The sequence below is a fragment of the Phoca vitulina genome, unplaced genomic scaffold (assembly GCF_004348235.1).
Source record: "Phoca vitulina isolate PV1807 unplaced genomic scaffold, GSC_HSeal_1.0 scaffold63, whole genome shotgun sequence".
NCBI lineage: Eukaryota > Metazoa > Chordata > Mammalia > Carnivora > Phocidae > Phoca > Phoca vitulina.
The window spans coordinates 5,409,366-5,421,507 of record NW_022589766.1 but is presented as its reverse complement, the minus strand read 5'-3'; the positions used below and the strand labels follow the sequence as shown (position 1 = coordinate 5,421,507).

Below are 12,142 nucleotides of genomic sequence, written 5' to 3'. Positions count from 1 at the left end.
AGGGCTCCTTCCTCCCCCCGGCCCCTCTGTACTTCTCTCTACCCTTGAACACATACTGGAGCAGACAGTTTCTTTTGTTTTGTTTTCTTTTTTAGAAAAACCAAGTGTCTTTATTCCTGAATAGTTTAGTATGGCGGTGGGGGTCGGAGCCCCTCGGGAGAGCCCTGCATCGGCCTACAGACCCGCTGGAGGAGGGGCGAGGCTGCGAGGATTGGCTCCTCCGCAGTCTGGGCCCTGCAGGGGACGGCGAGCAGGCCAAAAGTCTGGACGAGGGGACCCCAGAGTCCCCGAGCCGGCGCGCTCAGGCCATGGAGAGGAGTGCTCTGGGCGCCTGTGCCACAGAGGGTACGGGACGGCGGCTCGCCTAAGGCTGCAGTGCCAGGACGGAGCCCCGTCCCAGGCGGGGAGCCCGGGGAGCCCCGTCACCCCCGCTGGCTCTTTGGCCGGCGTAGACACTTCGGGCTGGTCGGGCCCAGCCCCCTGTCTACACCTGTTCTAGCTCCAGGTCCCCATAGAGCAGGGCCCCGCTGAAGATGGTGAGCGGCTCCTCCGAGTGCGCCAGCTGCCCCATGACCAGGTCGACGCAGACCGTGTCTCCAGTCTGCAGAGGCAGGATGAGGCTGAAGACGCCCAGGGCGCCGGGGCTGGGCTGGCTCTCGGCGACTGGCTTATTCTCCAGGCCCTCAGGCTCATAGCCACCAGAGTCTATGCGGGCCACGCCCAGGTTGGAGCGGGACAGCACGGCCTCCACTTTCTCGTGCCGGTGCCCAGTCAGCACCGCGCTCAGCAAGTAGCGCCCGGCCAGGGGCGCTGTGAACACGCCTGGGGACAAGGATGGCAGTCAGGAGGGGAGACAGGTGGCACGGGCCAGGGAGGTGTTGGGGAGCCCGCCCAGAACTCCTGGACTAAGGAGAGACCTGCTGGGTCTTGTCACCTGTCTTCCACTAGGATGTAAGTTCCACCAGGCCAGGGAATTGGGTGTTTTGTTCATTACAGCAGCCCCAGGCCTCCCAGAAAGAAGCGCTCCTTCCCCCCACCCTTAGCCCAAACTGTGGTGAGAATGAATAAATGAAGGAAATAGGGGTCTCCCCAAACCAGAGCATGAAAAGATTCCCCTTGCCCAAGGGGGCAAGAATGAGAACATATCACTGCACAGCCTCCCGGGCCTGCCCCACTGCTTCCAGGCTTACCAGTCTCTGGATCATAGTAGCCCCCATCATTGAGCAGGACTCTGTCGAAGGGCACTGTGCCTGGTTCGGACCGTGGCAAACTCAGGGCAGCTGAAAAGGCCACCCGGGGCACAGGGGCTGCTGGTGCCCCCTCCACTCCTGGGTAGGGGTAAGGTGGGGGTCAGAGTGCATGCTCAGTGCAGAACTGCCTGGCCCCCTTCCCCTCCTGGGTCTCTCCCTCCAGGGCTGCCTGAGGCCTTCCATCCTCCAATCCCTAGTTCAGTTCCCCTCCCTCCAGCACCGAATGAGAGGAACTTACCCTGCTCTCCCTGGGGACCTGTGGGAAGAGGGGAGGGAGGAGTGAGAAGTGGGGCAGCTCTCACTAAGTCACTCAGCAAACATCTGCTGAGTCTCTCTCAATGTGCTAGGTGTCACATAGACTCCAAAGCAGGAATGGGGGTATCAAGAAAAGGAAGAGTAGGGTCCATCCAGTTCAACTAGCCCTCAGCCTTTCACACCCTTCATAGCCCTGTGAGCTCAGCCTTAGTCTTCAATAGAGTACTAAGGCCACCATATCCAACTAGCCCATATAGTGACTGTCCCAGCTCCTAGTCACTGTCAGCCATGTAGGACTCCCCACCCCCCCAACTCCTTGCCCCTTTCCTCCCTTCTCTGTCAAGTTCAGAATGGAATGCATGTCAAGCCTCGGGCTGCTAGAGTTGTGGGGAGCCCTGGCTGCGGTAGAAATCTCAGCTCACATACCTGGTGGCCCCACGGGCCCCGTTTGTCCATCCTTGCCTGGAAGTCCCGGAGGTCCAGCAGGGCCTGGTGGTCCCTGTATCCCAGGAGGCCCTGGGGGCCCAGCCTCACCTGCGGGCCCTACAGTGACAAAATTAAATTGAGGGAAAGCCATAAAAGGAGTTTCCAAAGGACAAGGAACGTCGTGGCTCCATGGGCAGGTTGGTGGGGCTCCTTGCTGCCCATGCTGGATACCTGGCTGTCAGAGCAGCACCCCACCCCTACCCACCGGCCTGTCTGAGCTGCCAGGGGAGAGTGGGGAGCTGGGAGCTTGGGTCATCTCTTGTGGACAAACCAACCCCCAGGACAGTGGTGGGTCTGTAATTCATGCTGGGCAGAGCAAGGAGAAAGTATATAAGCTTAAGACTGGCTGTTGTGGAGGAAGGAAGGAGAAAGAAAGGACCTGAAAGGGGTCCCCCCACCTCCCACTGCATGCTTCCTCTTGCCCCCTCACCAGTGAGGTCCTTCAGACTGAGCTGGTGAAGCTGGTCCTCCAGGAGCAGCACGGAGCTGTTAAGGACACCGAGCCGCCTGCCCAGGCCTGCCTGCCCCCCCAGCAGCTTCTCTAGCAAGGCTGCCTGTGTCTGGCTGGTGCTGTTGGTTTCCCGTAGCCCAGCCCAGAGCCCAGCCACGTGTCTGGAAAGGCCCTCGCGCAGGCCCTGCAGTCCCCCAGCCACCGTGTCCAACCGCTCACAGACTCCCTCGAGGCGGCCCAGTCGCCCCTCTAGGCTGGGGCACTGGCCGGCCTGTGCCTGTCCCTCTTCGAGGCCTCGGAAGCGCTCCTCACTCTCCGTGGCATGCTCTGTGGCCTCCTGCTGCAGCCTGTTAATTTCTGAGATGATGCGGTCCTTGGTGGCTCCTAGGTCAGCCAGATCAGCACCCTGGCCTTCCACAGTGGTCTGGAGCTCATGCAGTGAGTCGTTGAGAGAGCTGAAGGTGAGAATAACCTCCGAGAGCTCTCCTTGCAGGGCCTGGAGGGCTGAGCCTGAGCTCCCCCCAAACACACTGAAGCCATCCAGAGGCCCTCGGCTTGGTCCCCCAACACCTGGGCCAGCCGCAGGGCCCCGTGGGGGCAGCAGGGGGCAGGAGCAGCGCTCCACACCATCCCGAAGGCGGCCCAGCTCCTCTTGGACACCGCCACAGGCCCCACAGCCCTCATCCCCACGGGCCTGCAGTAGTCCCTCCAGCTGGCCCAGCCGTGCGGCCGTGACATTCAGCTGCAGTGCAAACTCTGCAATTGTCTCGTCCTGCGCGTCCACGCGACCCTGGAGCTGGCCCACGACCCCTTGCAGTTCCTCCAGTGCAGCCTGCTGGGCCTCCCCAGCTGCTCCCACCTTGTGCAGGCCTGAGCCCACCAGACGCAGCTGCCCCTCGCTGTCTAGCACCCTGCGCTCCAAGGCACTGAGGATCTCGCTGACCTGGGAGTCCTGCTCCCCAGGGGCCCCAGAGCAGAGCTGCCCGCACGCCTGGACGGCCCCTGCCGCCTGCTCTTCCAGCAGATCCAGACGCCCACCCAGGACCCCGCTCACGTTGGCCAACAGTCCCTCCAGCTTTTCTAGTCGGCCCCGGACAGCAGGCAGCCAGTGGCCCAGGCCCCCAGGCCGCCCAGGCCAGCCCTCCTCCTGTTCTGAGGGACCCAGAGTGGAGTTGAATTGGTCCTCCAGGCGAGAAAGGCGGGACGCTAAGCTGGTGTAGCCTGGGGGGTGGCCCCCCTGCCCCGCCGCTCCTCCCAGCTCGGTGCCTCGCCGCCCGCTCAGCACTGTCACCGAGCCGGCCACGACATCCAGCCTCCGCTCCAGCTCGGCCAGCCGCCGGCCCAGCTCGGGAGGGCAGCACTCCTGAAGGGGCCTGCGGCCCACGGCCGGCCCGGGGACCTGCCGCTGCCGCTCTTCCACGGAGGCCAGTAGCTTCTCCAGGGCCCGCAGCCGCTCTCTGTCCTCCTGCTGCTGCCGGCGGAAGCCATCGAGCCCCGCCAGGCACACCGAGCAGGACTCCTGCAGCCGCCGCTCCAGCTCCCGCAGCAGCTCCTCACTGGGGCCTGGAGGGGCTGGGGTGGGGTCCAGGGCCCCGCCGCCGCCGCCGCTGTGATGGTTGTTGAGATGGCCCAGCTCCTGGTCGTGGGTGGAGACGCGGTTGTCCAGGAGCTGCAGCTGCTGCTGGATCTCACTGAGGGTTTCGTGCACGCCGGGGCGGGCCGCCGCATCTGCGGGCTGCTGCCTCCCGTTAAAGGCCGTCTCCACAGCCCTCTGGATGTCTTCGGCCAGGCGCCCACTCAGTCCCTGCAGGACACCTCGGAGGCCCTGCAGCTCCTTTGTCAGGCTCTGCACCTGCTCCTCCAGCTGCTGCACCTTCTCTGAGTCCCCAGGACCTGGCAGAGAGGGGAAGGCATCAGGCACGGGCCGGGCCTCAGGGCTCAGTGCCGACCTGCCAGGCCCTGCTCTCCCCAGCTCCAGCACGAGGTCCTCGCTGATTCGGCCACTCCTTAGCTGGGTACTTTGGGCCAGAAAAGGTGGAAGGAAACTCCATTCACTGAACGCCTCTAGGCCAAAACCGTACCATGGCTTTTCCCCCCTCACAACAGACTCCATTGGACAGACACGGCAGCTTTTCCCATTTGGTAGACCGTGAGAAAGAGAACTGGAGGAGATTAAGGAACTGGGCCCTGGATTACAAGTTTAACAAGCGGCAGAGCCAAGTTTCAAACCCAGCTCATCCATCTGACCACCAAGTCTACTGTCCAGAGTGTCTTTCAGAAATTGCTTCCTCATCTGTGAAATGGGAATGTGGGGAGGCACTGCGGCCCCCACAACAGTGGCTATTCCAAGCAACGTCTCTCCATAACACCCCAGGGACAGACGAGGTTCCACGGGAAGCCTGCGGGGGCTCTGGCTGGAAGGTGGGAGAGTCAGCCACAAGTTCCTGTTTCCATCATTACAGCATGACTATCTCCCTGGCAGGCAAACACAGCACGTCCACAGTGCCCAGCGCGCACGCACACTCCAGAAGGCCACGGGGACTGCTGCATTCTGGGACCTGCAGTCTCCAGAGGCCACCGAGGGGCCTGGGACCTGTAGTCGGGTGCGGTGCATTCTAGGACTCGTAGTCTGAACGGTCTATCCCCTTGGTGACCAAGCTTCTCGAAGGAATTCCCCCTTCCTCCCGCAGCCGTTCCCAACTGGGAAGTATCTCGGCCACATGTGGGCGTGCGTGAGCACATTCTCTTTCTCTGCCTTCTTTCTCTCTTGATCTCATTCTCAGTTTCTCTCTGACTTACACACACACACACACACACACACACTACACACACATACACTACACACACAGTGCACGCACAGGCAGAGAATCTCAGGGGTCTCACTTACTCCCTTCTGTCCCCTTCTTCTGACTTGGAGCATGGAGCTCTTCCCTCGGCAGCCTGGCCCCACATTTTCCAGCCAGCACCAGCTCCCACTTCTCTCCCCAGTGGCTCCCATACTCACCTTCCCCACCTAGTCCACTCAGGTGGCTTCCTGCACTGGAGCCAGAGAGGTTGGGGCGGGCGGGCCGGGGCCGGGGCCGTGGCGTGGCAGGTGCAGGACCCAGCGGCGGGGCGGGACCCTCAGCGCAGTCATCGCCCCCATATCCCTGACAGCACCTCCACTCCATATCCGTCACGGTCTTGTAGGCCACTCGGTAGCGAGGGCGGAGGAAGCTGCGGTACCTGGGAGACGCAGAGGGAGGCCTCTTTACTCCTCCCTGTACTGGCAGCGACCCTGAGTCACGTCCTCAGAGATGGGCAGCTGCTGGTGGTGGACAAGGTCTGTCCCTCAGGCTGAGTCCCCCATACTGTCCGGCATGTGGCCGTGCTCAGTTGACAGCTGTCAGCTTGCTGGCCAAGGGCCAAATCCCTGTTCTTCCTCCCCCTGTCTTCTGCTGGAACCTCGAACTCCTCATTTTGAGCCTGACTCAGCGCAGAGAAGGCGTCTGGGAGCTGGCGGGGTGGTCCGGGTAACTTTGCCCTCAGTATCCGCCCCAAACTGTTGCCTCGGTGTCATCTCAAAGTGGCTCTGACTGAAGGCCCTGGTCCTGCCCCTGGCTACCTGCTTTGCACAAATTCCCTGAGTTGGCTACCCTCCTTCTGCCCTAGCCCAGCCCCCACCAAGTACCCATTCCCCAGCACTGGAGCTCACATGATGCTGCGGGGACACTGGGGCTGGCCCCAGCCACAGGGCTGGTAGTCAGGCTTGACGAAGGTCTCCACTCCATCCTCAAGGACACAGCTCACTGTCCGGGTCACCACATAGGCACACCAGTTCCTGTAGGCACAACCCCACCTGGGCCCAAGGGCCAGAGACACAAGCCCCAGAGGAGGACCCAGGGGCTACCAGAGGGGCTGAGGGAGGGTTAAAAGATGAAGGCCCCCCGGGGACCAGTGGGAGCCAGGGCTTTGGCAGGGGCAGCTGCCCCCACGCCTTCCTGAGCAGTGGGAGTTGGTAAGGACTTTTCAAAACCGCGAGAGGAGGCACAGAATGGAAAACCGTAACTACAAGAAGTCAGTCCTCAAGGCTGGGGGGTCCTGGGGATCCTCTGAATTCACACATTCATTCATGTCCCTTTCTGTGTCAATCCCCAGCTTGGCGTGGCCTGTCTGAGCCAGCTGGCTGGGTCCCTCTGGTGATCCCCTGGATGCTGGCTTCCACCCACCCCTCAGGGGAGAGGACGGGGCAGGCAGGGGTCCAACTCAGGGTTAAGTAGAGAATAAGCCATTGATGAGCCCTGCCCCCTTTGGGGCTTACGTTGTACACTCTTGGCCCCATTCAAGCTGGCCTTTGATCTGTGTCCGGCTGGAGAGCCCAAAGGAACAGAGCAGGAGCGGTGTCAAGAAAGAATCACAGGTCACTGGATGGGCCCATGAAGCCCAAGGAAGGGATAAAGGTCTGCCGGAGGACACCAGGCGGGTACGCAGCCGGCAGCGTGCAGGAAGGCCTGGCCCAGGCCCCTCAGGGTCGGTTCCCTAGGCACCTAACTACAGGTCCCCCTGAGGTTAGAGGGGGACCTATCTATTTAGGGGGCCCTAGAAATGCTCCGCAGGAAGGTGGGCTCGTGTGGAGCCACCTGATGGCTGGGCTTCCTCTCCCCCTCTTCCCCGCATTAGGGCATTCAGCCCCGGGGAGGGTAGCCAAGGCGGGGGCCAGGATACCCACCTTCTGACCCCCCCCCCCCCCCACGTCCAGCCTTGGGCTGGGACCCAGACTCTTACCTGTGGCGGCTGGCAGGCCGGGGGGCGCTCTGGGCCTGGGGTTCCCCAGGGCTGAGGGCCCCCCCGGCCCCCGTGTAGAGGCTATAACCGCGGGGAGGGTAGCTAGCTGCCCCCACGGCTGTGGTCAGCAAGCAGCAGAGGTAGAAGCTCCAGAGGGTGCCGGGGGCCATGGTGGGGGCGCTCCGCGGTGGCCCTCAGAGGCACATCCCGGCCTGACCGCTGGCGCCTCTGTCTGGAGTAGGGGATGCCGCTGCTCCAAGGGACAGCACTGGCCGGGTCCTGTCCCCAGCTTCCTGCGGCAGCCCCCAGCCACACGCCTCCTTCTTGGCCGCCTGGCCTGACCCCTCTCCCCCTCCTCTTTCCTCCTCAGGCTCCTGTCCGTCCCTCCCTCGGTTCCTTCCGCTCTGCTATTCTCCACTTCTGAGGGGAGTTTGTTCTCTGTGCCCCCTGGCCTCCTGTGCCTGGTCCCTGCCCCTCTCAGATGCTGCTTCCTGGGCCTCCACCCCCTCGCCGCAGCTGGCCCTCCTCTGGTCTCCCTATCTGTTTTCCCCAATGACCGGATCCTGGAGGTGACAGGGCTTTGCCCCTGTGGCTGTGGAGAGGCACAAGAGTGGCTGTGGGGCGGGCCCTGGCCTCCCGCCTCCCTCTCTTGCTCACTCCCTTCCCCCCGTCTGGCTGGCGGTCCAGCCTCCCCCTTTCTCCCCCCACCTCTCCAACCATCGTGCGCCACATCTGCTTCTTGTTAACTCCGGGAAAGAGAGGGAAAAAAAAGGAAAAACAGAGAAATGTGGAGTTGCCGCCAGGCTTGGGGCCAGCCTCTCAGACGGGCCACATGGAGTGGAGCCGGGGCCAGGGCTGGGGAGGAGGCCCAGGGCTGCTCGCCTAGACAGGGACCGGGAGCTGGGGCCACAGCTCCCCGGGGGCTAGGGCAAGCCTCCCCGGAGAGAGAAGACCCGAGAGGGGAGCCAGGAGGGGAGAGGAGGAGGGGAGGACTGTAAAAGGGAAAATGAACTTGTAGGGCTCCAGCAGGACATCACTCACTACTTAGTCCAGCTGCCTCCTTTTACAGATGTGAACAACGAGGCCCAGAGCTGGAAAGTAACCTGTCCGGGCAAGCCAAGAGCAGGGCTGTGATTAGAATCTACGCACCTAGGTCAGTGACTTGGGACAAAGAAGGAGGAGAGGAGAGAGGGCTACTGGGCCAGGGAGGAGGAGGAAGAGGACTCCACTGAGGCAGGCAGGAAATTCAGAGAAGCTAGAAGAGGAAGAAAGGAATCTGGAAATGAGGGCAGACGCTTCTGTCAGGCATGGAGAGGACACGGACAAGAGTAGAAAGACTCATTCTCAAAAAAACCAAATGAATATGGATCTCAGGCTTGTCTTGGTGAAGGTCAGGCCATAAGTGGGGGAGTTGAAGGAGCGAGGCCAACCGAGTGGTATCTACATCTATGGAGCCCAAAGGAAGTCCTTCCCCAGCCTGGAGGCGAGCCTGAGGGCCTCTGTAGCCGGCAAGGAACTCAGTCACACTCAACCACCAGCCTGACCCGAAAGCTCCTCTTGAGAGGAGTCCGAATCTGTCAGCTGGGCCCCCCTTCACCATCTGGCCTCAACACGGTGCTCAGGCCCAGGTGTTCCTGTGTGGTGGGGTCCGGGCTTGCAAGAGCGAAGCAGAAGTACCAGACAGAAGGGAGGTGAGCGTGCTGCGTGTAGGCACTGTGGAGGCGCCCAGGGAGCAAAGGCCCGTGTGACACTCTGGAAGGAGCACCTGGGACCGCCGGGGAATGGCACACAGGCACCGAAACAACCAACACAAAGCAGGACAGACAGCGTGCCAAGGGGGCCAGACAAGTGGATGATGTGTTCTGAGTAAGGGGAGGGGAAAGACAGCTGGATGCTCGGGGGAGTCAGAGAGCCGTTGGAAGAGAGAGAGAGGCTGAACAGTGTTGGGGAAAAAAAGTGAAGCACAGAGATGGGGGAGGGGAGAGACTGCAGACTGGGGAAAGAGGCCTGCCTCAGTTTCCTCATTCCTCAACATGGGAATCATGACAGCACCCTCCTTCCTAAGTTTGTGAGGATTAAGTTAATACACGTAAAGCATTTAGAATAGTGCCTGGCACATGGTAAATGCTTAGTAAGGGCTCTTATTTGTGTCAGGAAGAAGCGGGACACAAAGTCAGAGAAGTCGATTGTGGAAAAATCGGGGAGGGGCCCAGAGGACTGGTTAAGAGCTTGGATTACAAGTTTTTGAGTGGGAGCTCGATAGGCCTTCAGAAAGAAGACATGGCGGGCAAGAGCAACGGGCAGGGTTTTAGGCCACAAGGACGCTGGTTCCACCTCCTCCTTTACGTTGTGTTATCACCGGGAAACCAATGCCACGACTCCGCTGGAGGTCTGTTGGCTACTGTCTGAGGTGCCTTCGACATTCTACACTGCAGAGTGATGCAGCCTGGAAAGAGAAGGCTGTGGTTGCTTGGGGACTGCCCGAGTAATGAGGGGCCAGAGGAAGGGAGGCATCACAGAAGATTCTGGGGTTGGAGCCAGGATGGGGAAGTCGAGACGAGGAACAGCTTTGAAAGAAAGACGACCTTAGTCTGGACATACTGAGTTTCAGGTGAGAGTGACATAGCTGGGTGGCAGTAAGTACCCAAGAGACGGTCAGAGATGTGGGTCTTGCTTCTGGGAACCATGTCTAGGGCAATAGTTGGAAGCCATGAGAAAGGATGCCACCAAATCTTCAATGTGACTCTGTGTGATCTGCCTCTGAGGTCCTCTGGTCCCGTGTGTGATCTTGGTGGCTGGGAGAAATGTTGGCAAAAAGAAAGGACGGTGAAAGTGAATGCTGGAATCCACAGAAATGGAAATTTGTGGCTGCCCCGTAGGAGTGTGGGGATTGGCACACGGGAGGACTTGAAGGAAAGTCCCAGGAGATCCTGATCTGAGAGCTGCTGTCAGTGGAAGGTTGCAGCGTTGTCCCTGGCCTCTGCATCAGTTCTAGGCCCTGGCCCTGGCCCTGGCAGGAAGCTAACCCACTTCAGGTTTCCCTGGCTGCTGCAGTTTTCTTTCTCAGTTCTTGCCCCCCTCTCTCCCTTCAGGGGGCCTCTGACAACCTGAAAAGTCATCCCAGCCATCTTGTCACTGCCTGGTTGTCACTCATTCCTTAAGTTTAAATGGGTGCCTCCCTTAAGTTTAAAACTCTGTTGTATTTTAAGTGTGTCAAGCCAAAAACGTTGGCTTTAAAATACAGTTGCAGGGCGCCTGGGTGGCTCAGTTGGTTGAGCGACTGCCTTCGGCTCAGGTCATGATCCTGGAGTTCCAGGATCGGGTCCCACGTCGGGCTCCCTGCTCCGCGGGGGGTCTGCTTCTCCCTCTGACCCTTCCCCTCTCGTGCTGTCTCCCATTCTCTCTCTCAGATAAATGGATGGGGTCTTTAGAAAAAATAAATATATAAAATAAAATACCGTTGCAGTAGGTTGCATTTCATTCAGTCTTGTAATTAGGAGCCAAGACCTGAGGGCTGACGTGAATGTTTGTGATACCTGAAATAAATCAGTGACTCGGGGTTCACTGGGGAGGCCTGAGGTGTTGGGCAAGCGGGCCATGATGGAGACGAAGATTAGAGAAAATGCCCTGGGGGTGGTGGTGGTATTGGCGAGTAGCCACACATTTCCAAAGCAACTGGCAAGAGAATTCCTGAGATCAAAAATGGTTAAGTCCTTGGGGGCACTAGGACAAGATCTATTTTATAACCTTTCCAAGATAGGGGATTGTCAAGGGTCTAGTGCCAATGGGAAATCTTGGCTATACTGGGCGACTAACACATGCGGTCAACCATCAGTGGCTGAGCAAGGAGCTCATGTGCAGAGGCTGGGATCGCTGGGGGCACCTGTGGTAAGGAGCACTTCATGTCTAATGCCCTCTGTCGGAGGACTGAATATTGGGAGGAAAAAATGGAGAATAATAGGAATTGGGCCTTGGTTTATGCGAACGTAGATGGGAATTCAATCGTGTGGGGACTCTGTCCACTCCTGCTCAAATGCATATTTTCCTTTTCCTTCCATCCCTTCCCACAGGTATACTACTTTAAGAGCCAACCTCTCTGGACTCAGGGCCCAGGCCCCTTTCCCAGCTCTTGTTGCCTTTTCACTCCTCAGCCTAATCCTAAACTCATGTCTTCTCCTTGAAAATGTCACACTAATTGCAGAGATTAAGTTCCACATATGCCCCTCCCCCAAATTCTCTCCTTCCTCCAATTCCCCCAAGGGTGAGGCTTCGCCTGTCTCACTTCCCACATACTTTTTCCACCCAAGCTTTTCTCAGGCTTTGTTAGTTCTTAGCTGAGTCTAGTTTAGTTCTGGGGACCATTTTTAATTTCAGTTCCTCCAGGCAGTAGGCCAAATGACCTAGTCAAGGCTGATAAAGAGCCGCTGACCTAGGCACAGCACGTTCTGGGAGGTGAAGGATATTTCTGGATGGTTCTAAAATCCTTTTCCTCTTGTCCCTGACCCTAGGATAACCTGTCGAGTCCATAGTCGGACATGGAGGGTAGAATAGAGGAAAGCGGTTCAGGTGACAGTTTCAAACCATTTGTAGAATCCTGGTCAAATCAATTACCTTCTGGGCCTCAGTTTCCTTCTTTGTAAAATGATCTTGAAGGCCCACTTTAGCTCTGAAAGTCTATGGTCAGTTGTTTCAGGACTGCCTTGGAAATCTGAAGCACTTCCAAGGCCTTCCCCCATGTCATTTGCAGTCTAGAAAGTCGGCTTTCCAGGGTCTAGTTCTGTCTTAACAGTAGATCTAAGTGTCTGGTTGGACTTGGATCTGCTTCAAATTTCCCAGAGCCACAAAGCATAATGTGTGTAATCCTTTAAGACCTAGACCCTCATTCTCCCAGAGCAGAGCTGGGAACACACCACTCTCTGAGGGGCACATGAGGAAG

The 12,142-nt window shown here is 59.0% G+C and overlaps 1 protein-coding gene across 1 annotated transcript; it reads right to left on the bottom strand.

Annotated features, from left to right (window-relative positions):
• Positions 1 to 87: 87 nt before the first annotated feature.
• EMILIN1 (elastin microfibril interfacer 1) lies at positions 88 to 10,485 on the bottom strand. Its single transcript, XM_032391644.1, has 9 exons — positions 9,851 to 10,485; positions 7,207 to 9,652; positions 6,137 to 6,262; positions 5,447 to 5,667; positions 2,422 to 4,335; positions 1,932 to 2,048; positions 1,489 to 1,506; positions 1,191 to 1,328; positions 88 to 822 (listed from the first exon to the last, which is right to left on the bottom strand). The coding sequence occupies exons 2-9, from the start codon at positions 7,374 to 7,376 to the stop codon at positions 485 to 487; spliced, it is 3,042 nt and encodes a 1,013-aa protein (XP_032247535.1). The 5' UTR covers positions 7,377 to 9,652; positions 9,851 to 10,485; the 3' UTR covers positions 88 to 484.
• Between the last annotated feature and the right edge of the window lie 1,657 nt (positions 10,486 to 12,142).